Source organism: Bos taurus, chromosome 2, assembly GCF_002263795.3.
Source record: "Bos taurus isolate L1 Dominette 01449 registration number 42190680 breed Hereford chromosome 2, ARS-UCD2.0, whole genome shotgun sequence".
Lineage (NCBI taxonomy): Eukaryota > Metazoa > Chordata > Mammalia > Artiodactyla > Bovidae > Bos > Bos taurus.
In genome coordinates, this window is record NC_037329.1 from 36,553,116 (window position 1) to 36,579,272 (window position 26,157).

General features: G+C 38.7%; 1 protein-coding gene across 1 annotated transcript; it reads left to right on the forward strand.

Moving 5' to 3' along the window:
* The first annotated feature begins 490 nt into the window (after positions 1 to 490).
* CD302 (CD302 molecule) lies at positions 491 to 26,087 on the forward strand. Its single transcript, NM_001110191.2, has 6 exons — positions 491 to 566; positions 11,501 to 11,611; positions 18,907 to 19,023; positions 19,915 to 20,088; positions 22,158 to 22,184; positions 23,399 to 26,087. Exons 1-6 carry the CDS (start codon positions 500 to 502, stop codon positions 23,599 to 23,601), a joined length of 699 nt encoding a protein of 232 aa, NP_001103661.2. The 5' UTR covers positions 491 to 499; the 3' UTR covers positions 23,602 to 26,087.
* The last annotated feature ends 70 nt before the right edge of the window (positions 26,088 to 26,157 follow it).

The window sequence follows — 26,157 nt, forward strand, 5'->3', positions numbered from 1 at the left end:
CAAACCCAAACTAAAGGACGTTCTACACAGCAACTGTACTCTTCAAACTTGTTTCCAGATAAGCAGTGACACAGGACCTGTCCCACAGTAGAGAGACTGAGGACACGTGACATCGCAGCGCAGTGTATGACCTCGGATTGGATTTTAGGACAGAAAAATGATCAGAAGGACAACTGATGAAATACGACAAGGGCTGTAGCTTAGCCCACACTATTAGATCAGTGTTAATATACTGGCTTTGACCATTGCACTTAAGTTACGTACGACGTTAAGATTTAGAGAAAGAAGCTGGCTGAAGCGTTACGGAAATTCTTTGGAAACGTTTTTGAAAAGCTGAATTGATTTCGGTTCAGATGAAGTTTTTAAAAGCACTGTGAGCCGGGGCGCCGGCCGGAAGGCAGGGCGGGCGGGCTCTCGGCCCGGCCGGGGCGGCTGGTGGGAGGGGTCGGACGGCGGCTCTGCACTTCCGAGAAGCGCGCGCCCGGCCCGCAGCGCCGTCATGCCACGAGCCGCACCTCCCGCTCTTCTGCTGCCGCTGCTGGGCCTCGCCGCCGCCGCCGCCGCGGGTAAGCTGGCCCCCGGCCGCGCCCCCTCCTCGGCCTGGAAGCGGGCGCCCGGAGCAGACCCTCCACCCTCTCCCCGGGCGAGGGCTGCCTCTCGACGGGCAGGTCGCGCTCGCCTGCGCGCCCACCCCAAGCGCCTCCGGAGGCTGGTCATCACCCCTCGCCTCTCTCTGCGTTCGGTGGGCTCCGTGAGAGCGCCCCCGGGGAGGAGATAGCCCGCAGGGAAGGGATCTCCGGGGACCCCAGAGCGCCCTTCGTCTCCCACCGTGTCCACATCCTTAGCACGGACCCCAGTCGCGGGCAAGGGTCCCCAAACGGGGCTAATTGACAGGAGAGCAGAAAGACTTAAGAGCGCCAGGATGAGCGTAGTTTCACGGCCGTTTGGGGCTGAAAGGGGAAGTGGGGAAGTTAGACTGAGGAGATTTTCCCCAGCTCGGCTGCAGCTGGGGTGGGATGGGAGTGGGAGGAAGCTGACCCTTTTTTTGCTCTCGGCCTTGTTTGTCCATTTGGTTGGTGTTCAAGATGTTGAAACAGGAAAACAGTTCAGCCAAATAACCCCTGAGTGGAAGTGAGGAGAGAACAGGCGAGGCTTGGATTCCACTTAAGACGTGTGATTTAAAAATCTTTTAAGTCTAGTCTGCTGTTGTGCAAATTTCATCTAAAAAATGACTCGTGATTTCCAAAATAAGTTCCGAGGAAAACAGACTCTTCAATATGTTTTGTGTTTTTTAAAAACAAGTTTCTCTTGTAACCGTGTCAAATATGTTGTTGGGGGAAACTCTGGGGAAAGACTTACATCCAAAACCACTATTGATTGAACAATTCTGGGAATTAAGGAGCAAAATAAAGAAAAACAGAGTGAGTACTTGCATGGGTCTGAATAAATTGATTATGCAAGAGTTTGGCATTTTTTCCCCCTGAATTTCACTGCTGCTTTATAAATTCCTGCTGGAAGCCTGCTGACAGGATCTCAGTGTTGGAGGCAGTGGTAGCATAAGCGGCTCCGAACTTGCTTACAAACTCAGAGCTCCTATCCTGACACCTTTTGTCGACCAGCATTTATGGCCAGTTATGCCATCTGCTGCCTATGGAGGAGCAGAAAGGAGAGTGTCACTCTGTTCAGACTGAGCACATCAGGTTTGTCCAAAACAAGGCTGGACTAGAGATGCTGCCAAGCCCTCTTTATGCACACCCTCCTTATGTTTGCCAGTTACATTTAACTGCCTATTTAAGCCACCCTCTGGGTTGCCAAGCCTGGAAGAGTTGATGCTTTCAAACTGTGGTGCTGGAGAAGATTCTTGAGAGTCCCTTGGACAGCAAGGAGATCAAACCAGTTAATCCTAAAGGAAATCAACCCTGAATGTTCATGGAAAGGTCTGATGCTGAAGCTGGAGCTCCAATACTTTGCCTATCTGATGTGAATAGTCAACTCATTAGAAAAGACCCTGATGCTGGGAAAGATTGAAGGCAAAAGGAGAAGGCAGCAGAGGATGAGATAGTTCAATAGCATCACAGACTCAATGGACATGAATTTGAGCAAACTCTGGGAGATAGTGAAGGACACAGAAGCCTGGTGTGCTGCAGTCCATGGATTCGCAGAAGAGTTGGACACGACTGGAGTGAATGAACAACTGAGTTTCTGTGCCTTTGTATGTCAGACTAAGAAAAAAAAATACTTGTCAGATTTCTTTAGAAGCCCATTTCTAGATTTTGATGTCTCTCTTCTTCAGAGAAGCTGTTTTGATCAGCAGTGGAGGACAAGCATTTACCCATCTGGGTCCTTGTACTTCTTAATAGAAATGGGTGAGACCAGATGAGGAATTCAGGCAGGGCTTTACTGGGACTCGAGCTGCAGTGGAGGGGAGCAAAAACAAGTAACAGGTGCCCTTGCTTGCTCCCTAAGTGGGGGTGAGCTGGTCCCTAAATGGGGTGAGGGTAGGGGCTGACGTAGTCCCAGCCAGAGAAGTGGCTTGGATGGGCTGCCCACCCCCTTGTGTGTGCAGAGATCAGGCTCAGTACCCTGCTTTTGCTCCTGGCAGCTCAGAAGTGGCAGTTGGGTTTTGATCTTTTTGTATCTTGTTGCTTAAAGTTTGCCCCAGCTGCCCCTGCTTGCCGTTATTTTTAGTCTCATAGTGTCTTTGTATTCTGCGGCTTGAGGAGACATTTGTCCAGGTGCAAGCACAGTAGCAAAGGGTCTCAGGTCCCAGCCTGTCTCAAAACTGTCTTTGGAAAGTTTTGTCTTTTTTGTTTTGTTTTAATAAGTCCAGTATGGTTACATAGACTTTTTAAGAGCCAAAGAAGTACATGTTGAATAAATTAATGCTGTGAATTAATCAGCTTCTCTCAGGAGGTTTTAAGGATTAAATTAGAAGGTGCATGAGTTTTGGCTTTAGGTACAGACTGTGTGGGCTTTACTGAATTGCCCAACTCATTGCATTTCAGTTAAAATGGAGATTATGACCATAGGGTGATCATGGGCATTCAGGGAGTACGCCATGTCTAGCACCTATTGGAGGCACTGTGAATCTTGGTTTCCCTTTGTTCTCTTCATACAAAATGAAGGGTAATTATTGCAGTTAGATAACATCATGAGTGCAGCTTTATGTGGGTTGATGCATGTGGTAATTGAGCACATTCCCATGCATGCTGATAACATAGAGCTGAAAACCTGTGTCCATGTTTTATTACCATACTTCACCAATTTATCTAGACAAGATCAGGAATAATATTTTGCTTAGAACTAAGTAAAAAGAACTTTTGAAAGTTATTGTGGAATTTGCCGAATGGCAAGATCTTAACAGGAAAGGTCCTATGGTGTTGCAGAAAACATAAATGTAATATTGAAATGGAAATTATTGTTCTCTGTTATTTTGGATTTTATTAGTATAAATGATGTTATGTTTTTCTTAGCTATTATCTTGAAAAATCACAATGAACAAAACATTCTTTAGATATGTGGGTTAGGTGCCATGGCATCCCTTTTAAAAAGTTCTTCTGGAACACCACATTTTGTATGTAGTAAATGATCAGTGGAGATTCCCTAGTGGCTCAGAGGGTAAAGCATCTGCCTGCAATGCAGGAGACCTGGGTTCGTATATATTTCTTGGGTCAGTGATTTCCCATGGGGAGCGTGAATATAAGTGAATGTAAGCATGTTAGAGTAAATCCCATTCTGATGGTGGTTACATGGATCAGAATCTAGGTTGCTGCTGCTAAGTCGCTTTCAGTCATGTCCGACTCTGTGCGACCCCATAGACGGCAGTCAAACAGGCTCCTCTGTCCCTGGGATTCTCCAGGCAAGAATACTGGAGTGGGTTGCCATTTCTTTCTCCAATGCATGAAAGTGAAAAGTGAAAGTGAAGTTTCTCAGTCGTGTCCGACTCTTAGCGACCCCATGGACTGCAGCCTACCAGGCTCCTCCGTCCATGGGATTCTCCAGGCAAGAGTACTGGAGTGAAGTGCCATTGCCTTCTCCAGAATCTAGGTTACTCATTTTGAATTGCCATAGCCTGCAATACTCTGCCTCCTTCCCTGATGTCACCTCTTACCACCCTTCCTGCCATTCACTCTGTTTATCCACACTGACCTCTGCAGGACTCAGCCACCTCTGACTCTTCTGCCCAGACCACCCTCCTCTTCCCCATTCCTTGGCCTGGACCCTTCCACGTCCTTCAGATCTGTGTTCACATGTCCTCTCCCCAGGCCTTTTCTGAACACCCCATCTTCTCTATAACATCCCTGTGTTTTCTCTTCAGAGCACTCATTTCTCTTGGAATGAATCTTGTTTGTCTTCTTGCTTGTTGCTCCCCTCACCAAGGAAGCTCTGTAACAGCAGAAAATTCACTGTATTGTGGATTTTTGTTTTGTTTTGAAATGTGTCTCTATGCTGTATTCTAACTTATAATAAAAGGACAAAAAATTTAGATAAATGGCAGCGAGTCATGGGATTGCAGTTTCTTTCAAATTATTTTTACTTTTGCCCTTGAGCTTATCTCATAATTGAATTCAAAGCATTAAGTCACTTTAATCTATTGATGTGACTTATTCTGACCCTTGTGGATAGCACAATGATGTTTCACCAAAAATTATTTCAGATTGTAAAATTTGAAATGTTAATAAGTGTTTATTTTTCTTCCAATGAAAAAGTTATAATTAGGTATTATTTCAGGACTTCTTTCATTGATAAGCTTTTAAAAATGTACTTAGGTGTTGAAAATTAGTTTTGCAACAGGGTTATCATCCACAATTTTTTTCTGATACATATCAAGTATTTAAGATTATTTTAGATTTTGAGGACAAATCTTCAGGTTGCATCGATAAGGAAATGGACCAGTAAAGTCCAATGAGAAAGGTGCAGAGAAACACTGCCACCCTCATTCTATGAAAAAAAGTCATGACAGCTTTTCTGAGAAAGGACTTGAAGGGAGAAGATGGGGGTCAACATCTTAGAAGCTAGGTTGGGTGACGTTGAGAGGGGACGGAGTGTCAGAGTGGCTGAATTTCCTTAGGATTTAGGGAGATCTTGCAGCCCAGGCCTTCCAGGTTATCAGGGGCCGGGTATGCAACATCGTCCTCCATACACAATTAACGTAATAACCAGTGCCTGTTTCTCCCTCTGCCACAGTGGCCCTTGTAGAAGGTAAGTGACTGACCTATATCTTAATGGGAGGACAAAGGTCTTATTGATGAGGAAAAAAAAAAAAATACAATCTTGCCTTTCCATTGTTAACATTCAGAACAAGTGTGTCCCAAGGATCACTTCTTCTTCTGCTGTGCCTGGTTCTTTAAAAAAATTAATTACAAGGGAACAGAGAGTTCTATTAGAACTCGCTGGCAATGCAAAATATTCCTGTAGATATACCATCTTATTCTTTTAGCACATGATAATTTTAAGCAGAGGATCTATTTGGAAACTTATTGGAGTTAAATACAAGCTTTTAAAAGTTTCATCAGGTTCCTAAATCTCTGTAAACACAGTAAATCAATAGAATTATAAAATTATACAATCCATAAAGAGTCCTTTCAGTTCAGTTCAGTTTAGTTGCTCAGTTGTGTCCGACTTTTTGCAACACCATGGACTGCAGCATGCCAGCCTTCCCTGTCCATCACTCCTGGAGCTGGCTCAAACTCATGTCCATGGAGTTGGTGATGCCATCCAACCATCTCATCCTCTGTCGTCCCCTTCTCCTCCTGCCTTCAGTCTTTCCCAGCATCAGGGTCTTTTCCAGTGAGTCAGTTCTTCACATCAGGTGGCCAAAATATTGGAGTTTCAGCTTCAGCATCAGTCCTACCAAGGAATATTCAGGACTGATTGCCTTTAGGATTGACTGGTTGGATCTCCTTGCAGTCCAAGGGACTCTCAAGAGTCTTCTCCAGCACCACAGTTCAAGAGCATCAAAGAGTCCTTTAGGTGCAACCTATCTTTCAGGACAACTGTGAAAAAGCAAGAGTAACAGAGAAGCACACTGGAGAGAGCATTGTGAGCAGGATATTTTTTTCTTTTGAGCAAAGTATGTTTATTGAAATATATTTTCTAGAAAATATTACAGGTTCTGTAATTGAAAACTTATGTCAATATTCTGGAAGGCAGATTTTTCATTGTAACAGGATTATAGCAAAGACACTTAAGCATTGAAAATTTAACCTTTCTTTTCTTTTTATTTTTGAGTAATAATTGTCAAAGATTATAATTGTACAATATTAAGAAGTATAGAACAAAACACAGTTAGTTTAGCTTTTCTGTACGTGTGAACCTCAGTAAGTTCTGTCATAGAGGGTATCAGCCTCTATGTGAAAACTTTTCTTAGAGTAAAAATACATTTTTTGAGTAGTGCTTAAGTCTTGTTTCTGGGGCACAGACTCTGGTAGCATGAGAAGAGGGGTTCAGCGCTGAATTAACTGGAGTTACTGTTAATGCTGAAATAAGCCTGAGGAGAACGCTATTGGAAGTTTAAAGAATATGAAGTTAACAATTTGTTTTTTACTTTTTCTGCCTGTAGCTTTTTGTTTTTATTTGTGTGGTTTTTTTTTTTTTAGTCTTATCACATATTGTTTATTTAATTATTCAACAAGGGTCTTTGTCAAGTATCATTATCATGATACTCCCATCTCAGAGGCCTGTGTGACCTAGATAAGCATTTGGCTTTTTTTTTTTTCCCCCAGCACCTTCAGGTCTCTTTTTTATATGTCACCTTTATGATGATCAGCACACGTGAATGTGTTCTTCTTCAAAGGGTAATACAGCCCCTTTTCCAAGGAGATAGGCTACCTGTGGTTCTTGTGCCTAGGGCTTTGACTTGTGCCATATTATGCTCACCATCCAAGCCACGACTAATCAAAATAAGGGTGGTTTCCTAAATCAAAGACTGACTATACTGAGCTAGGTAGCAACCCAAGAGGGTACCTGGTATAAGAACACTAGGAGGTCTATTTGACTGCTAGGAGATTATCCTCAGATTTCTTATTATTCCATGTATCCTTGCAGAAAGTCTCTATCATTTGGAGTAACCAAAACAAGTCTTCAGTCTTTATAACCAGCAAAGGCCTCTCACACGCTGTATAGTGTAAAGTCCTGTAGAAGTTCAGAGGGGTCAGAGTTTAAGGAAGGTGAAGGAGGGATACCTCACAGAGAACTGACACGTGAGCTGCCACTGAGCAAAAGAATACAGTTTAGTCTATAGATGATTTGGAAATCAGAGATCATTGTACTCATAAAGTCTAAGAACTATTGGGTTGGCCAAAAAGTTTGTTCAGCTTTTTCAGTAAGCTCGTGTGGAAAAAACTGAGTCAACTTTTTGGCCAACCCAATACAAGTGTACAAAGAAACAATTTATAAATTTCACTTCACTTGGTGTTAATTATATTTTATATACATAATAGACATGCTTTATTCCATTTAAACAATATTTCAAAAATTATTTTTATATTCTTATTTATCATCATTACAAAATCCTATGTGTAGCTTTGACTAGAAATAATACACAAGAGCATTTCTCAGCCCATGGTCCAAGAATTTTCAGTGATATGTAAGGTGTTTCAAGTGGCATTAAATGTGGTAATGGAGTTTGTTTCTATTTCCATTTTTTAAAATACTGTAAGACTGAAGGAACAGCAACAAAGGGAGCCAGAAGAAAACAGAAGAAAAATACGAAAGTCAAAGTTTGCAATTCACAGTATATGCCCTCCTGACTTTCAATTTGAGTTTCATTCTGGAAATGACTGCTTTTTTTTTTTTCTATCATGTCTTAATACAGAAAACCGCAGAAAAACCACACTCCTGCCATTACAGAAAACATGAGATGGCAGGAGTGTGGGGTGGGAGAGACCTGCCTAGTTAACCCTTTCAGTGAATACGTGACTCCTCTCATTGTGGTTTTTATGGGGGTCTCTCTACCTGGGATTTCTTCATCTTTCTCCTTTTCCACATGGTAAAGTTATCCTGTGAATTGCAGCTCAAATATTACCTCCTTTCTGAAATGTTTCCTTACTCTTTTTGTGTGTGTGTGCTTACTCAGCCACGTCCGTCTCTTTGTGACCCCATGAACTGTAGCCTGCCAAGCTCCTTTGTCCATGGGGTTTCCCAGGCAAGAATACTGGAGTGGGTTGTCATTCCCTTCTCCAGGGGATCTCACCGAACCCGGGTCTCCTGCATTGCAGGCAGATTCTTTACCATCTGAGCCCCAGGGGAGCAAGTTACTTTTTTTCTTCTATAGTCTCATAACATTTAACCTCTCATACCTTTGATATGTATATGTGTCTGACTCTCCTAGCAGCCTGAAGACTTTAAGTGTAGGACTCATTCCCCTTTAATCAGAGGTCCCCAGCCTCCAGGATCTAATGCCTGATGATCTGAGAGGTGGAGCTGATTTAATAATAATAGAAATAAGATGCACAATAAATATAATGCTCTTGAGTCATCCTGAAACCATCCCCCTGACCCCCATACTCCCCTCACCGCCCCACCCCAGACTGCCCCAATCTGTGGAAAAATTGCTTTCCACAAAACCAGCCCCTGGTGCCCAAAGGTTGGGGACCACTGTCTTAAATCCTTTTATCCTCACTCCTTGGTGCTAACTGTGGTCTCTGACACACGGGAGTTGCTCAGCCAATGACTGTTTGATGGATGATGGTAGTGACAGCTATCAGTAACTTGCCCAGAAGTGTGAAAGAGGGGATTCTGCTTCTGACTCTAGTGAAGTGGGACTCCACTAACACTCCCCCCAAAAACAACTGGAAAATCTAGATGAAATTCTGTAATAACAGTATTTGCAGGCATCAGAGAGCTGTTCAGGCAGCTTGTTGACGTGAGCCCACTATCCTGTGTATTACTTTTCCCTTTAGAAGAACTGTCCACATTTTAAGGACCTAAAAAGAGAGCAGAGTTTTTGGCATTCTCACGGTATTAATGAGACAAAAATTTGAGTTTTTACTTACCAAAGAGGAGGGACGCTAGCCAATCTCCAGGCTTCACTCGGAATCCATGGATATCGGGCCTCACAGAGATTTTAACAGCTCCCTCAGGTGGAATCAACCCTTGATTGTATTCAAATAATCTTCAGTATGCCAGCTGCGTGCCAGGATCCTTTTTAGGGGAGAATGACATCATCTCGAGCCTCCTCATTTTTTTTTATTTTAAATATCAAATACCAGATACTGTGAAATTTTTCCTGCACAGTATCTGGTATTTGATATTTTAAAAAGAAAACAAAAACTACCAGGCATAACAAGAAACAGGCCAAAGCTGGGAAAATAAAAACAGGCCAATAGATAATCCAGAAATTAGAGTTTTCAAAAATGAACTTTAAAATAACTGTAATAAGTTCAAGAACATTTATAAGGTTGAGAATTTCACCAGAGACTCAGAATCTATAAAAGTACAAACAAATGGAAATTGTGTAACTGAAAAATAGCTGACATTATGAACTCAGTAGTTAGGTTTAACAGCAGATTTGTTAAAAATTGAAGAGTAGACTGTACATGTGTGTGCTTAGTCGCTCAGAGAAGGCAATAGCATCCCACTCCAGTACTCTTGCCTGGAAAATCCCATGGATGGAGGAGCCTGGTAGGCTGCAGTCCATGGGGTCGCTAAGAGTCGGACGCGACTGAGAGACTTCACTTTCACTTTCATGCATTGGAGAAGGAAATGGCAACCCACTCCACTGTTCTTGCCTGGAGAATCCCAGGGACAGGGGAGCTTGGTGGGCTGCTGCCTATGGGGTCGCACAGAGTCGGACATGACTGAAGTGACTTAGCAGCAGCAGCTTAGTTGCTAAGTTGTATCTGACTCTTGCGATCCCATGGACTGTAGCCTGCCAGGCTTCTCTGTCCATGGGATTTCCCAGGCAAGAAAACTAGAGTTGGTTGCCATTTCCTTCTCCAAGAGATCTTCCCAACCCTGGGATTGAACCCAAGTCTCCTGTATCTTCTGCATCACAGGCAGATTCTTTACCACTGAGCCACTGGGAAAGCCCAAAGAGTAGGTTAGTACACCATAAAGAACAAGATTATGATATGGAGTGCCAAAGGCGTTAAAATAGAAAGGAACAAAGTGAACATATTGAACATGTGAAATCTAACATCTATGTATTTTGAGTCCCAGAAATGGGGGAGAAAGAGAGTGGAAAAGCATTATTGAAAGTGATGATAATGGCCAAGAACTTTGCAAAAGTGAGCAATGAAAGTAAAGCCATAGATTCAATAGTTGTGTTGCATTCTTCAGTTCAGTCGCTCAGTCATGTCCGACTCTTTGTGACCCCATGAATCGCAGCACGCCAGGCCTCCCTGTCCATCACCAACTCCTGGAGTTCACTCAGACTCACGTCCATCGAGTCACTGTTGCCATCCAACCATCTCATCCTCTGTCGTCCCCTTCTCCTCCTGCCCCCAATCCCTCCCAGCATCAGAGTCTTTTCCAATGAGTCAACTCTTCGCATGAGGTGGCCAAAGTACTGGAGTTTCAGCTTCAATATCATTCCCTCCAAAGAAATCCCAGGGCTGATCTCCTTCAGAATGGACTGGTTGGATCTCCTTGCAGTCCAAGGGACTCTCAAGAGTCTTCTCCAACACCACAGTTCAAAAGCATCAATTCTTCAGTGCTCAGCTTTCTTCACAGGATTCAAAAAAATACTAGAGATACCACTGTCAAACTACTAAAAATCAAAGACAAAGAAAATCTTGAAAGCAGCCACCAAAGAGCAACCATCAGACTGACATTTGATTTCTCAATAGGAATGAGAGAAGCCGAAACAGTAAAATTACATCTTCAATGAAAAATAAGCTTCAAGAATTTTTTATTTTCAAAAATATCTAAATGGGAAGAAAATATAAAGACATTTCCAGAAAATCACAAATTGAGGGAATTTGTAGTAGACCTACCCTTAAAGAAACACTAAAGGGGTTTATTCAGGCAGACAGAAAATTATTCAAATAAGTAATTCAAATATATAAAAATGAAAAGCAACAGAGAAGGTACATACGTGTTTAAATGAACACTGACCATGCAAAATAGTAAGAGAACAGCAGCACAAAGGGAGGGAAGTTAAACTATTGTAAGATCCTAGAGCTGTCTAGGAAATGGTAGAAGTACTAATTTATTTTCGGTACTAATAAATCAAGATTGCATGTGTAAGTTTCAGGGTACCCACTATAGGAAAAAATTAAAGAATATATACTCACTAAGCTAAAAAAAAAATAGAATATAAAATTGTTTAATAATCCAAAAAGACAACAAGGGAAGAAAAAGAACACGAATCAAGTAGGACAGATAGAAAACAAACAGTGAGGTGGTAGATATAAACCCAAAGGTGTCGATAACTATATTCAATGCTAATGGAAATAGCCATTGTTTTTTCTATGAAAATTTAATATCTCATATCTCTAGGAGTTCATGAAATTCTCATTTTCAAGTTATTTAACAGTGTTTCTCTTTTTCCACATAGACTGCCCTTCATCCACCTGGGTTCAGTTCCAAGACAGTTGTTACATTTTTCTTCAAGAAGCCATCAAAGTTGAAAGCATAGAGGATGTCAGAAATCAGTGTACTAATCACGGTGAGGAGTTTATTCTATTTTGTTTTCTCACAGATCAGTAAAGAATGTTCACTAATTTCTTTAAAAAATGGTTTGTTGTGTCTTACTTTTTACCTTTGGTCCTTGTAACAACTTTTATTCTATGATATGCAAGACAGGCAGCGGAACTGGGGTAAACTCTTGAGTTGGCAGTCAGTTGTTGGACAACACTGCTCAAAGCAGAGTGACAAGAGCAGTGTGTATTTGATGTGAGTACTCTGTGTCAGGCACTGTTCTTAAGCACTTAATACACTTTCACTGGCTTTAATTATTGCAGCAAACCTATCAGGAAGTTTATTCTTTGCCTTCTTTTATCAAGAGAATAAAACTAGTTCAATTATTTGTTCAAGGTTGAATAGGAAATAATTGGCAGAGCCAAGATTCATACCAGGGATTGTGTGATTTTAGGAACAGTGTTCTTAATCACTCTTTCTGCCCTGAAAGTACTGTTTCAGGCATGCAGTGTGGGCAGAAGTCAGATCACATGGTACTGTGACACGTGGTATGGAAGAATCTGTTGTCGTTTTCAGTCGCTAAGTTGTGTCCCACTCTGTTGTGACCCCATTTCATTCTCCAGGGGATCTTCCTGACCCAGGGATAGAACCCGAGTCTCCTTCATTGGCGGGGGATTCGGTATACTGTTAAATAAAAATGAGAAAAAAGCTATTTGCTACATGATTTGCTCTGTATTCTCTGGGAAATATAATTTCCCATTATGAAATATTTTAAATAAAAATGTCATTTTTTAAAAAGCTGTGCTTGAGTGTTCTTTATATATTTGGCTGTTTGGCCCAAAGTGCATCCTTGTTGAGCCTCTAAATTGTGATACTTGTCCGTCAGCCCAGAGTAAAACTATAGTGTCAATTAACATCTTTTTCAACTGAGATACCTGTGATGGTGACATGAGAGTCCTTGATTATTTAAAAGTGCTTTTTATTATTGTGTGAGATCTAAAAATCTCTTGATTATTTCACTAAATTTTCTCTTAAGCACATTCATAACACCAGCATTTAAAAGTACCCTTTATTAGGAGTTCCCCAGCAGTCCAGTGACTAAGACTCTGTGCTCCCAATGCAGGAGACAGAGGTTCAATCCCTCTGCCAATCCCATGGCCAAAAAACAAATTAAAATGCTTTTTACCTGAAAAACACAATTCTGACAACCCACCAATATAACATTTTGGAACAATATCAAATTGCTTTAGGGTGCTTTAATTAAAATCATATTCACTTATTACAGAAGGAATAAATGTAAGCATAGGAGTTTTAAATCCTAAGACATGCCAGTACTACTCAATACATATTTATTGTTTTTCTTAGGAATAAATGTAGGCATAGCAGTTTTAAATCCTATGAAGTGCCATGGAACGCTCAATACATATTTATCATTTTTCTTACTTGCTAAATGGTGTTGAACATTGGCTCTTTGAAGACAAGACATTTCCAACATGCCAATATGGTTTCACTCCAAGGAAATGGAATAATAGGAATTTTGCCGGTCTTATAATATTTTTAAGTGGTGTTTTCTCCCACAACTATTTTCTGTCTCTCTGTAAAAAGCCATATTGGGTATACTTAGACAAAAACACAGATTTCAAGAAACAGATTATATTGGAGGCTCAGAGCCAAGACGTGTTCTGTACTCCTGTTGGTTTGTATGAACCACATCATTAGATTTCATTGTCCAGCTTTGATATTTATGTTCAGCAGTTAAGCAACCACATTCACTACAGAGGTATGGCTTTTACTTGTTGACTGACTTCCTCTGCAGTCACTTAAACGAAGTTAATTGTATTTGCTGTTTTTCTTTAGTATATGAAGCAAAACGAAATTGAAAACACCCAGCAACTTTGAGGCCTGATTTTTGATTACTTATTTTGAAGTCTGTTAACTATTTGTTCAAAGCAAAGTAGCCATTTAGGGATTTTAAATTGTTAGATACAAATTTGCTTATAAAGTTGATTTTATATCTAAATAAAAATGTCTTTATCCCAGTTAAAAATTTATAAATTCTGTTTATCTTATGTGAATTTTTAAATTTCTTATACATTTTTCATAATGTCATCATTTATTTGATAAATCTTCTATATTTGCTTCCACTATGGAAATACCCATTTTATTGATAAATCAGAAAATTAGCAAAAATATTACCATTACTTTTTTTGCCTAGGGTAGTGTTTAGAACAGTAGGTGGTTTGTAACAATAGGTAAACATGGATTCAGTGTTTGCTATATATGAAGAAGGAAAAGAATACAAGAATATTTACATTTGGATTTATCAAGTCTTCACATATTGTAGGACTATACCAAGTCCTATCTTAAACCTATATTTATGGGTATAGAAAATAAGTGACTTGTTATTTTTTGGACTGCTAAGAGCTATATTTAGAAATAGTCCCAGTGCTCTATGCTAATTTACTTGATGTTACTTTTTATTATACTTATTTGGGGTACTGTTATCATTTATATAGGAAAATAACTGTGAGAGCCTAAAATTTTTCTTATTTTGCAACATTTACTCTTTTTTACATTTACCTTTGATTTAGCTATTTTCTTTGTAATAGAACCAATAAGTATTTTCAGTCTTTCCTTTTTGTGATTTGTGTATAAGCTACGTTGCTGCTACTGCTACTGCTAAGTCACTTCAGCCGTGTCTGACTCTGTGCGACCCCATAGACGGCAGCCCCCCAGGCTCCCCCGTCCCTGGGATTCTCCAGGCAAGAACACTGGAGGGGGTTGCCATTTCCTTCTCCAATGCATGAAAGTGAAAAGTGAAAGTGAAGTCGCTCAGTCGTGTCCAACTCTTAGTGATCCCATGGACTGCAGCCCACCAGGCTCCTCCGTCCATGGGATTTTCCAGGCAAGAGTACTGGAGTGGGTCACCATAAGCTATGTTAGTAGCCATTAAAAGAATGAAAGACCCAAATTACATCTCAGTGGCACCCCACTCCAGTACTAGTTTTGGACTAAAGCACTGAGTATTTTAAAGGTCAGTCTTATTTTTTTCTTTTCTTTTAAAAGTTCTTTCTTAATTATACAAATGCACAGTCACTATATAGAAAAACATATGCAAATATTTTAAAAATAAAAGAAAATTACCCTAAATTGTACCATCCTGACTGAACACACACAAGGACATGTAATGACTGTAACATTTTGCTAAGTATCCTTCTAGACTTCCAAACCCCTAGGCAGATATATTTTAGCAAATGTTTGATACATACATATGTCTATGTGCTAACTCACTTCAGTCATGTCCAACTCTTTGTGACCCTATGGACTGTAGCCTGCCAGGCTTCTCTGTCCATGGGATTCTCTAGGCTGGAGTGGGTTGCCATTTTCTACTCCAGGTCATTTTCCTGACCCAGGGATCAAACCTGCATCTCTTATATCTCTTGCATCGGCAGGCAAATCCTTTACCACTAGCACCACCTGGGAAGCCCATGTTGCGACCCCACAGACTGCAGCAGGCCAGGCTTCCCTGTCTTTCACCATCTCCCGGAGCATGCTCAAACTCATGTCCATTGAGTTGGTGATGCCACCCAACCATCCATTCTCTGTCGCCTCCTTCTCCTCCTGCCTTCAGTCTTTGCCAGCATCAGGGTCTTTTCCAATGAGTCAACTCTTTGTATCAGGTGGCTAAAATATTGGAGCTTCAGCTTCAGCATCAGTCCTTCTAATGAGTATTCAGGGTTTATTTCTTTTAGGATAGACTGATTTGATCTCCTTGCTGTCCGCTCAGCCTTCTTTATGGTCCTGTTCTCACATCATACTTGACTACTATAATATACATTCCATATGTGTGTATGTATATATGTATACATATAGAGGGATTATATTAAGCAAACTGTTCCATAATCTGTATTTCCCTTAAAAACATCTTTCCATAGCAGTAAATATAGAATGTATACTTCCTAATAACTGCACGATACTTCTCTATATGGACATGCCTTTGTTGTTCAGTTGCTCAGTCGTGTCTGACTCTTTGTGACCCCATGGACTGCAGCACGCCAGACTTCCCTGTCCTTCACTATCTCCTGGAGCTTGCTAAAACTCATATCCATTGAGTCAGTGATCCCATCCAACCATCTCATCCTCTGGCGTTCCCTTCTCCTGCCTTCAGTCTTTCCCAGCATCAGGGTCTTTTCCAGTGAGTCAGCTCTTCACATCAGGTGGCCTAAGTGATTGGAGCTTCAGCTTCAGCATCAGTCCTTCTAATGAACATTCAGGATTTATTTCCTTTAAAATTGGAAATTTTGATCTAGTTTGATCTTGCTGTCCAGCGGTCTCTCAAGTCTTCTCCAACACCACAGTTCCAAAGTATCAATTCTTCAGATATGCCATAATTGATTTAATTCTCTAACATTGGTTATTAAATTATTTCCAATCTTCTAATGTCGTAAATGTGATGAATATTAATGACTGTGCCTATTTGAGCAAAACCAGTGATTGTCTTAGCATAAATTGTTCAGGATTGCTGGGTCAAAGATGTGTACTTTTATGTAGGGCTTTCCATACATCTTGCAAAATTGTATCCAAAAAGGTTTTTAACTAATTTTTCTCCAACTATCCACCTATGAGTTTCTATTTTTCTCCATTCTAAGTCAGCACTGTTTAATCTACACTTCTGAAACTGCTTAATTTTCACTCCTTTACTAGTGAAATTGCATATTCACATTTATTGTGGTATATTTCCCTTTGTGAGGATGAATTTTTTTAAAATTACAGTCGATGTACAATATTAAGCAAGTTTTTATTCCATTTTAGTTACTATAAAATATTAGTTATATCCAGTGTTGTACAATATGTCCTTGTAGCTTATTTTATACATAATAGTACCTCTTAATCCCTACCACTATATTGCCCATGACCCTTTCCCTCTCCCTTCTGTCAACCACTGGCTTTGTTCTCTATATTTGTGTCTATTGCCTTTTAAACAGTCTGAGACAATGTTTTTCCCCTTTTTTATTCATAATAGAGCTAGTCTGCCTAGTTTGTGATTTTCTTCTTTGACATAATATGGTATGTTTGGGGAGAGATTTTAAGTCCTATAATTTTTTCTTATAGTTACATTTATTTTTTAAGCTTCTTTTAAAACATGTAAAAGTAATCATGATACAAATTTTTCTTACCACGTCATGAGCTAAAAGCACTGTCTTATCTCGTTATCTGTTAATTACCAAAAAAATTATGGATTTTTAGAGTCATCATAAATAGCCTAGTAAGTTTCCTATAATTCTCAGTGGCAGCATCAGTGTCACCTGGGAACTGGTTTGGAATGTAAATTCTCAGGCTCAATGTTACTCCAACTAGATCAGAAACTCTGGTGTAGGACCCAACACTTTTAACAAGCCCTCTGTAGGTGATTCTGAAAATGAGTGTTAGTTGCTCAGTCATGTTCGACTCTCTGCCTTTCCATGGATTGCAGCCCGCCCTGCTCCTCTGTGCATGGAATTCTCCAAGTAAGAATACTGGAGTGGGTTGCTATTCCCTTCTCCAGGGGATCTTCCTGACCCAAGGATCAAACCCACGTCTCTTGCCTTGCACACAGATTCTTTACCAGGGAAGCCGCGTAGGTGATTCTAGTGCACACTATATTTGTGCTTCTCTGATCGTTTAGTTGGTAAAGAACCTGCCTGCAATGTGGGAGACCCCGGTTTGATCCCTGGGTTGGGAAGATCCCTTGGAGAAGGGAAAGGCTACGCACTCCAGTATTCTGACCTGAGTCCATGGGGTCCCAAAGAGTTGGATGCCACTGAGTTACTTTCACTTTCACAGTTGGAAAGCCACTGATCCAAGACAACATTCTGAAGTTCTCAGGAATCTTTTTTCAAGTCAGGATAATTTGGGAATAATTTAATAGTAGAAAAGACTTCCTTATCTATGTAGTATTTGAATTAGTTGTAGTACCCAAAAGTTCCATAACTTAAAAAATGTATAGGATCAATGACTTCTCCTTGGAAAATCAAGAAAATTTAAACTTGTAAAATTACTGAGACTGGAAAGTCATGTTTCGTAGGAACATTTTGATGCTAATTGCTCACTTAGCTGAGTATAGCTGAAAGGATGTATATTCCCCAGGAGTTAGATGTACCTTCCCCACCAGATTCTGGTTGCTATAAGCTTTGATGTCATTATTTTCACTTACAAAAAGTCATACAATATCATGAGAGAAACTAACTCCATTAGTGTTTTCTCCTAAGTAGTATCCAATTAAAACAGTGGAAAGAGTTTTTTAATTTGCAAGAGCATCTTTCTTGGGTTAAGAAATAAGGTTAAATATATCTGGGAAAAAGTGAAGTGCTCATATTTTATAGTGTATGTAGAATGTAGATTAAAAGGATAAAAAAATATTTGTGAGACATGAGGGGGGTGTGTGTGTGTGTGTGTGTGTGTGACTGCTGCTCTTGAACCAGGTGAGTGTCTCCCAGGAAAAATTAGCTATCCACTGAGAACAAGAAATAAGGACCTCCTTTATCACTTTCCCTAAGCAGTTTTCTAAGGATGACCACAGAGGAAAATACAGGAAGGGGTAGGCTTCAGGCAGCAGGCACATAGTGGTCAGTTAAGTGAGGCAGGTCAGTAACTGCTTGTTACTTGAACTTCGTTAGGTCTTGGGACTGTTCTGGCAAGTTGCCCTGGGACTTTTCAGCTCTCCTCATCGTCAGAGCTGCTGCTCCCTATAAATGTGAATTGAGGGCAGGAGGGGCCATGAAAACTAGAGAAAGGGACAGTAAAAAGTTGAGAGTTGCAGGAAGTATGTTTTCTTGCTTAAGCCTTTCTATGATTTTCCGTTTCCATGTTGTTTATGAGATTACTAACCCTAGGTGAATGAAATAAAAGGTATGATTCAGTTTATCATATTATCATTTTACTTTTCTCATGAGTCTGTTCTTTTCAGGAATGCATGACATTTCCAAGCTAATTTTTTTTTTTTTTTAAAAGGGTGTAAAAGTATATGCAGGACATGTTAGATGGCTCAGTGGTAAAGAATCCACCTGCAATGCAGGAGACAGATGTGGGTTCAATCCTTGGTTTGAGAATATCCCCTGGAAAAGGAAATGGCAACTCACTCCAGTATTCTTGCCTCAAAAATTCTACGGACAGAGAAGTCTGGTAGGCTAGTCCATGGGGTTGCAAAAGGTTGGACATGATTTAGCGACCAAACGACAATAACAAAAGTATATGCAGTACAGTAACGTAAAATCTGTATATGCTTCATGTGATTTTCATTGATTTGGAGAACATGCTGACTTCCTCTCCCTAAAATAATTTCAGGAGCAGACATGATAAGCATACATAATGAAGAAGAAAATGCTTTTATACTGGATACTTTGAAAAAGCAATGGAAAGACCCAGCTGATATCTTATTAGGCATGTTTTTTGACACAGATGGTAAGTGGTATTTACAGTCATGTTCTTTCTTAATGTTAGTAGTAACTTTTAGATGCTTCATTTCTCTAGTTCAAGTTGGTATTTCCTGCAGCTTCCAGGTACCGTTTTTTCAGTATGCGCTCATGTACCACAGCTTTTCACTGAACAGCTCAATGCGTGTCCCATATGAGAGCTAAAGTTGATTCTTTCACCTGGATTAAAATATGATTCTAGACTCAATATTTCTGTAATATGGTAGAGTAATATTGGTAGTAGTATCAACAATGGGATAGAAAACTATCAAGGTAGTATTGTAGAAATGTACCTATTGTCACTATTGAAAATAAAAAGTACATCTATAACGTTTCAAAATCAAATGCAATTACTAAGGTTATGCAAATGAAAATCACATGAAGCATATACAGATTATACGTTACTATACTACATATACTTTTGTTATTGTCGTTTGGTCGCTAAGTCATGTCCAACCTTTTGCAACCCCATGGACTAGCCTACCAGACTTCTCTGTCCGTAGAATTTTTGAGGCAGTATTTTACCTATTGATTATTTCTCCATGAAAATTATATGTTTAATAAAAAATGGGATCTTCTTCCGAACCTTCTTGAACTAGTATCTCTTGCCTGTGTATAGGATATGTTCTTCCAGTTTAAGTCCTACAATCAGAAGTTTAGATCAAACATACCTTAGTAACTTCCCACCTTTAAATCTAGACCCAAGAAATCCCTGGTGGTCCAGTGGTTAGGACTCCACGCTTTCAATGCTGAGGGCCTGGGTTCAATCCCCTGGTCAGGGAATGGAGATCCCACAAGCCATAATCAAAAAATAAAAATAGATTTACTCTTTTAACACATTTTATACTGTCATAATGTTAAAATATTCCTTAACTGACAGATGCCAGTTTCAAGTGGTTTGATAACTCAAATATGACATTTAATAAGTGGTCAGACCAAGAAGATGACGAGGAGCTAGTTGACACCTGTGCCTTTTTGCACACCAAGACAGGTGATTGGAAAAAAGGAAACTGTGAAGTTTCTTCTGTGGAAGGAACCCTTTGTAAAGCAGCTAGTAAGTATAACTGAAGGTCTTTTTCCATTCTAAGGGTGGGGAAAGCAGGGCTGGTTTTTAAATAACTTTGAGTTGTGTGCCTCAATAAATAGAGCAAGTAAGATTTCAGATGATTAGGTTGGTTTGCGCCCAAAACTCTAGGAAGGCAAATATGTAATCCTATTACATTAGAGGTAGGACCAGATCACGTGAATCAGGCATACTTTTATTCTGCTTATTCTTAGAGCTAGTAAGAAGTCAAAATTTTCTTATGCTGTTCAAAGGAATAATCATAGCTTCTCTGATGTGATTTGATTAAACAGTGGAAGTGGTGAAGAATAAGTTAATTCCAAAATTCTAGTTAGTTTACAAAGAATTTGATTCAGTACAAGGACATCCTTGATTAGGCAAAGAAAAATTATATCATAGTTTATAATTCTGGACTAAAATGTAAGTTTTCTTCTTATGCATCACAATGCTTTCTAATGAACAGAATTATCCTGTCCCACAATATTTTCATATTATTGTTAAACATTAGATGATTTGTTCTTTTACGTTTCTAAATAGAAATAACTGTTTTCTCACTAAAGGCATTTAAATTTCAAAATATGATTTTAGGATGCTTGAAGCAAGATAGAAACAGCCATTTCCCCACATTGCATCCTTAATATTCCCCCCTTCTACTCGAACTGCAAACCAAAACTATACATCAGCCTCTGATTCTTTCTTTTCTTTAAATCTGGAATCACATACAATTTTAACTTGCTTCAGCAGGGTTTTTGACTAAATCACTCACACTTTTATGGTCATAGCATTCAACTTTCAGTTGGGATTTTTAAAATGTTGGTTCTTTTCATATACTGTGCCTCAGCTCAGTTCAGTTCAGTTGCTCAGTTGTGTCCAACTATTTGCGACCCCATGGACTACAGCATGCCAGGCCTTCCTGTCCATCACCAACTCCCGGAGTCCACCCAAACCCATGTCCATTGAGTTGGTGATGCCATCCAACCATCTCATCCTCTGTTGTCCCCTTCTCCTCCCACCCTCAATCTTTCCCAGCATCAGGGTCTTTTCAAATGAGTCAGCTCTTCACATCAGGTGGCCAAAGTATTGGAGTTTCAGCTTCAGCATCAGTCCTTCCAATGAACACCCAGGACTGATCTCCTTTAGGATGGATTGGTTGGATCTCCTTGCAGTCCAAAGGACTCTCAAGAGTCTTCTCCAACACCACAGTTCAAAACCATCAATTCTATGCTCAGCTTTCTTTATAGTCCAACTCTCGCACCCATACGTAACCACTGGAAAAACCATAGCCTTGACTAGACGGACCTTTGTTGACAAATTAATGTCTCTGCTTTTTAATATGCTGTCTAGGTTGGTCATAACTTTCCTTCCAAGGAGCAAGCATCTTTTAATTTCATGGCTGCAATCACCATCTGCAGTGATTTTGGAGCCCCCCAAAATAAAGTCAGCCACTGTTTCCCCATCTATTTGCCATGAAGTGATGGGACCAGATGCCATGATCTTAGTTTTCTGAATGTTGAGCTTTAAGCCAAATTTTTCACTCCTTTCACTTTCAAGTGGCTCTTTAGTTCTTCTTCACTTTCAGCCACATGGGTGGTGTCATCTGCATATCTGAGGTTATTGATACTTTTCCCAGCAATCTTGATTCCAGCTTGTGCTTCATCCAGCCCAGCATTTCCTTATATAAGCCAAAGCTTTAAATAAACTATAACTTCAAAACATCATAAATAGTGAGCAAATCTGTATGAGGTAAGGTCACAGCTGTATTCTTTACTTTTATTATGTTTCCACACTTTCCAACCCAAGTCATTTTGTTTCCCTCACTTCATCACATTGTGTTTTTCTTGAGTTTCCTTATTCTTTTTCCACTTTTTGAGCTAATGCATTTTTAGTCCTCTGCATTAAAAAAAAAAACAAAACTAAGTTCAAAACAGATAATAGACATGACTAAACAATATAAAGAATATTAATTCTAAGCTAGTAAAAGGTTTTACATTGAGAGTACTTAAAATCAATCTTAGAATAAGGCATATTTAAATTAATGATGATTTCCTTTTGTATTCCAGTCCCATATGAAAAGAAATATTTATCAGGTACGTATGGTCTTTTGTTAAATTTTCCTCATATGTAAGACTACATTACGACTCTAGCATATTAAAGTACTATAGTATTAAAGACCTTTTTAAATATTAACTATATAACAATGTAAAGTAGAACTTTTATAAGAAGGTAGAAAGGTCTCTTAGCTTAATAATAAGACTTTTTAAATATATCTGCAAGTTATGTATATTTTTTAAAACAACAAATAACATCTCCTCATCAATGCTTCCCATTAAATTATCATCTGATCCAGCAATCCATTATGTCCGCAAAAGATGTGAAAGCATGGACTTGAACAGATATTTTAAAAACCATGTTTATAGCAGAATTATTCTCAGCAGCCAGGAAGGTAGAACCAGATCAAGTGTTCATTGACAGATTTGGGTAAGCAAAACATGGTATAGAATACTATGCAGCCTTAAAAAGGCAACTCTACAACATGTATGAACCTGGAGGACACTAAGCTAAGTGAAATAAGGCCAGTCACAAAAGGACACTGTATAACTCTAATTATATTAAATATCCGGAAGTCAACTTCAGAGACAGAAGGTAGAATGGCAGTTGCCAGGGGCTAGGGAGAGTGGGGAAGGGGAGTTAATGCTTAGGTTTGCAAGATGAAGTTCTATGGATGTACGGTGGTGACACAGCACAACAATGTGAATGTGCTTAATGCTACCGAACTGCTCACTTAAAAATGGTTAAGACGGTAAACTTTGTTTTACATATTTTACCATAATTTTTTAAGAGTTTTAAAGAGGAGTGTAAGCATGTTATTTAGAAACATGAAGGCAAGTAACAGAAGTAGTTGCTTTGAGGAATGGTAATTAAGGGTAATAGTAATGGGGAGGAGTAGTATGGTATTTTCATTATATACCCTGTAGAAATACGAATTTTAAACTATGTACATATATAGTTTGGAGAACATAAAAGGATATACGCAATTTGAAACACACAGTGAAACTTAGTGTGGATAATTTCTATTTCAGAGTCTTAAAAGTAGAGTGGAGACCTGGAAAGTCTACTTCAAATTTTGAAGTATGGCAGTTATTTAAGCTAAGAAATATAAATCTTGATAGTAATAAACATTGTTTTCCTAACCAATTCTCAAAAATAGGTAAATATTTAAGTGATGAATCTATATTTATGCTCCCCCAAAAGCAATACTAGCACTTGTATATCCTGATTTCCCATATTTTGTCTTTTTCAGATAACCGCATTTTAATATCAGCTTTGGTGATTGCTAGCACAGTAATTCTGACAGTTCTGGGAGCAGTTGTTTGGTTCTTGTACAAAAGAAGTTTGGATTCTGGTTTCACCACAGTTTTTTCAGCTGCACACCAATCACCTTATAATGATGACTGTGTTTTAGTAGTTGCAGAGGAAAACGAATATGATATTCAATTTAACTAAGATTTTGGAAATATCAGACTAAGACAAATACCTTTCAGTGATTCCTCTGTAAGATTTCAATATAAAACCTGATAATGAAAATTAGTTTTTATGATATATTACCTTATTCCAGTAACATTCATTACTCTTATGTAAAATCACTGATCATGACAAAATTTATCTTTAGGATCATTATAAAAACAGAAGGAGTAACAACCTTGGATATAATTTAATGGTTTTAACCACCTCCCAAGTGCATCTTTCACTTGAATTAAGGAAAGCAGGTAAAAATAAAAATCCAGTCTACTTGTCTTACCTCCTCTATCTTCCTCCCACTGAGTTGAACCTTAGTTGAGAAAAAATTCTACTTACCACTAGTTTTAGCAATCACTGTATCTTTAGCAATTTCTTTTGTCTTGCTTCTTTACCAATAAGATATAGAGAATACACCTAACCTTAAAAGATTCTCATTTAGATTATCACTTATGCTGGTTACTCTGATAATTCCTCTAATACATCTATCTCCCTTTAGGATTTAAATGTATTAGATGCAGAAAACTTTACAGGTTTTAACACCCCATATGCCATATAATTCTATAATTTTAATACTTCTTAGAATACTGTTTTGGACCACAGCATTAACACTATTTAGCACTGATCATAAATTGTCAGGATCTCAGTAAGATTTTGTGAAGCAAAAAAAATTACAGCCATACCATACCAGGAAGGTGTGGAGGAGGCTGACGTATGGGTAATGTATAGAGCCCTTTAAGGATTTTTCTACTGATGCCGTATCCTGCCATATCTGTTCCTATGTATCTCATGCTCCCCAAGCCTCAGTGAAGTATTTCAATGACATGAAAACTGTGTAAGCAATAACTACAGAGAAGAACTACATACTACTGTAGTGATGATGTTCAAGTTTCTGGTACGTTTATTGTACATTTTAAGACAGAATCATTTGGTGGTAAAAAATGAAAATGCAGTAAAGCTGAAGCAAGAATGCTTTCTTTAGCAACTTTTATAACAACATTATTAGAAAAGATAAGGTATGTACTTAACAAAATTGTATTTACTATATGAAGAAACTTGAAAGTGCAAGGAAAGTAAATCTCTCCCTAATGCATATCCCATCAGTCATTTTATGGGAATACTTTTCATATGTAGAGATACTCTCTCAAGCTTAACCAGTGGCAACAAAGTCATAGCTTGTGACATCGAATCCACTGGCCACCATGAAGCAGAATCATTCCTCATCACAATTAATGGCGTTTTTTTTTTTTTTAACAAGACGTGAATAACTACCAAGTGATGATAATGCATGTGACTGTCGTACTAAAGAACTAGGTGTTACTACACAATTATGTTTTGTAAGATTGAGATTTTGTGTTATTGACTGAAATGTCTATTTTATTAAGAGTATTAACAGGGCTATTAATCGTGAACATTAGACAGGAATTCCTTCCTTCTTTTCTAACTAAAACTCTACCAATCCTTTAAGAATTAAGACCAACTTTCTGTTCTTAAAACTTTCTATCACAAATCTTTACAATATATATTTTAGTAGCCACTGGCTACATGTGGCAATTTAAAGTTCACTTCCTCAATTAACACTAGCCATATTTCAAACGCTCAGATCACATGCAGTTAGTAGCTACCATACTAGGCAATATTTCCATTATGATAGAAGGTTTCACTGGAAAATGATGTTCCAGTCTCCCATTCCATTTCTAAATAACTAATAATTTCTTCAGTTCATTTCAGTAACTTATACCCAATGACAGCTCTACCAAAATGGTTGTTCTAAGTGACTTGATTTTTCATGTTTGAATTCAAACAAGTCCTTAAAAGGCCCTAGTAATGCAGTGCTAAATCTTAATTCTCTTTATATATTTGAACATCTGTAACAGGCCTTTATGTCTATTCATTGTTCAACAGATAACTGGATAATTCAAGTCTATTTATTTTTAATATTAGTAATAACATAAGCATGCCTGTTTACACTCAGAATGTATAAACTGCTTTTCTTCAAACGTCTTGATTCTATCTAATAATGACAATGTAATTCTTAGCTTTGGTAGCTGTTGTCACCATCATTTCTTTTAGTTACCATTTACTTTTAACATTTTATTAGAAATTTGTATTCTTAAATTCTTAGGAATTTGAGTATTGTATGGTCTCTATTTTGTTCAGAATCTAAAAAATGATAACCAGTGAAAGATTTTTCTTATTTCCTCTAATTCACATTTACAGGTAATTAGAAGCTTATATAATATTGAAGTACTAAGTAGTACTAACAAACTATATGAATACTATAAAGCTCAAGTCACTGGGGTCGCACAGAGTAGGACACGACTGTAGCAACTTAGCAGCAGCAAGTCACTGTGTATCTGTCATTTAGCAGTTAATTTAGCAGAACTATAAATAAACTGTATGCATATCAATGGAATGTATTCTACCATTTACTTAAAATTTTTAAATAAAAAATTTTGTAGGTTAAGAAGACATTACATTTTTACACTGAGTTCTATTAAAAGCATAAATGTTTTGAATTCAAAGCAAAGACCTGTAGTAAAG

What these genes read in the sequence shown, in the direction of transcription:
- CD302 (NM_001110191.2), top strand. Translation starts at nt 500, where the DNA reads ATGCCACGAGCCGCACCTCCCGCTCTTCTGCTGCCGCTGCTGGGCCTC. An exon ending in AAATCAGTGTACTAATCACG is followed by an intron (nt 11,612 to 18,906) that starts GTGAGGAGTTTA and finishes AAATAATTTCAG; the next exon opens with GAGCAGACATGATAAGCATA. An exon ending in TGAAAAGAAATATTTATCAG is followed by an intron (nt 22,185 to 23,398) that starts GTACGTATGGTC and finishes TGTCTTTTTCAG; the next exon opens with ATAACCGCATTTTAATATCA.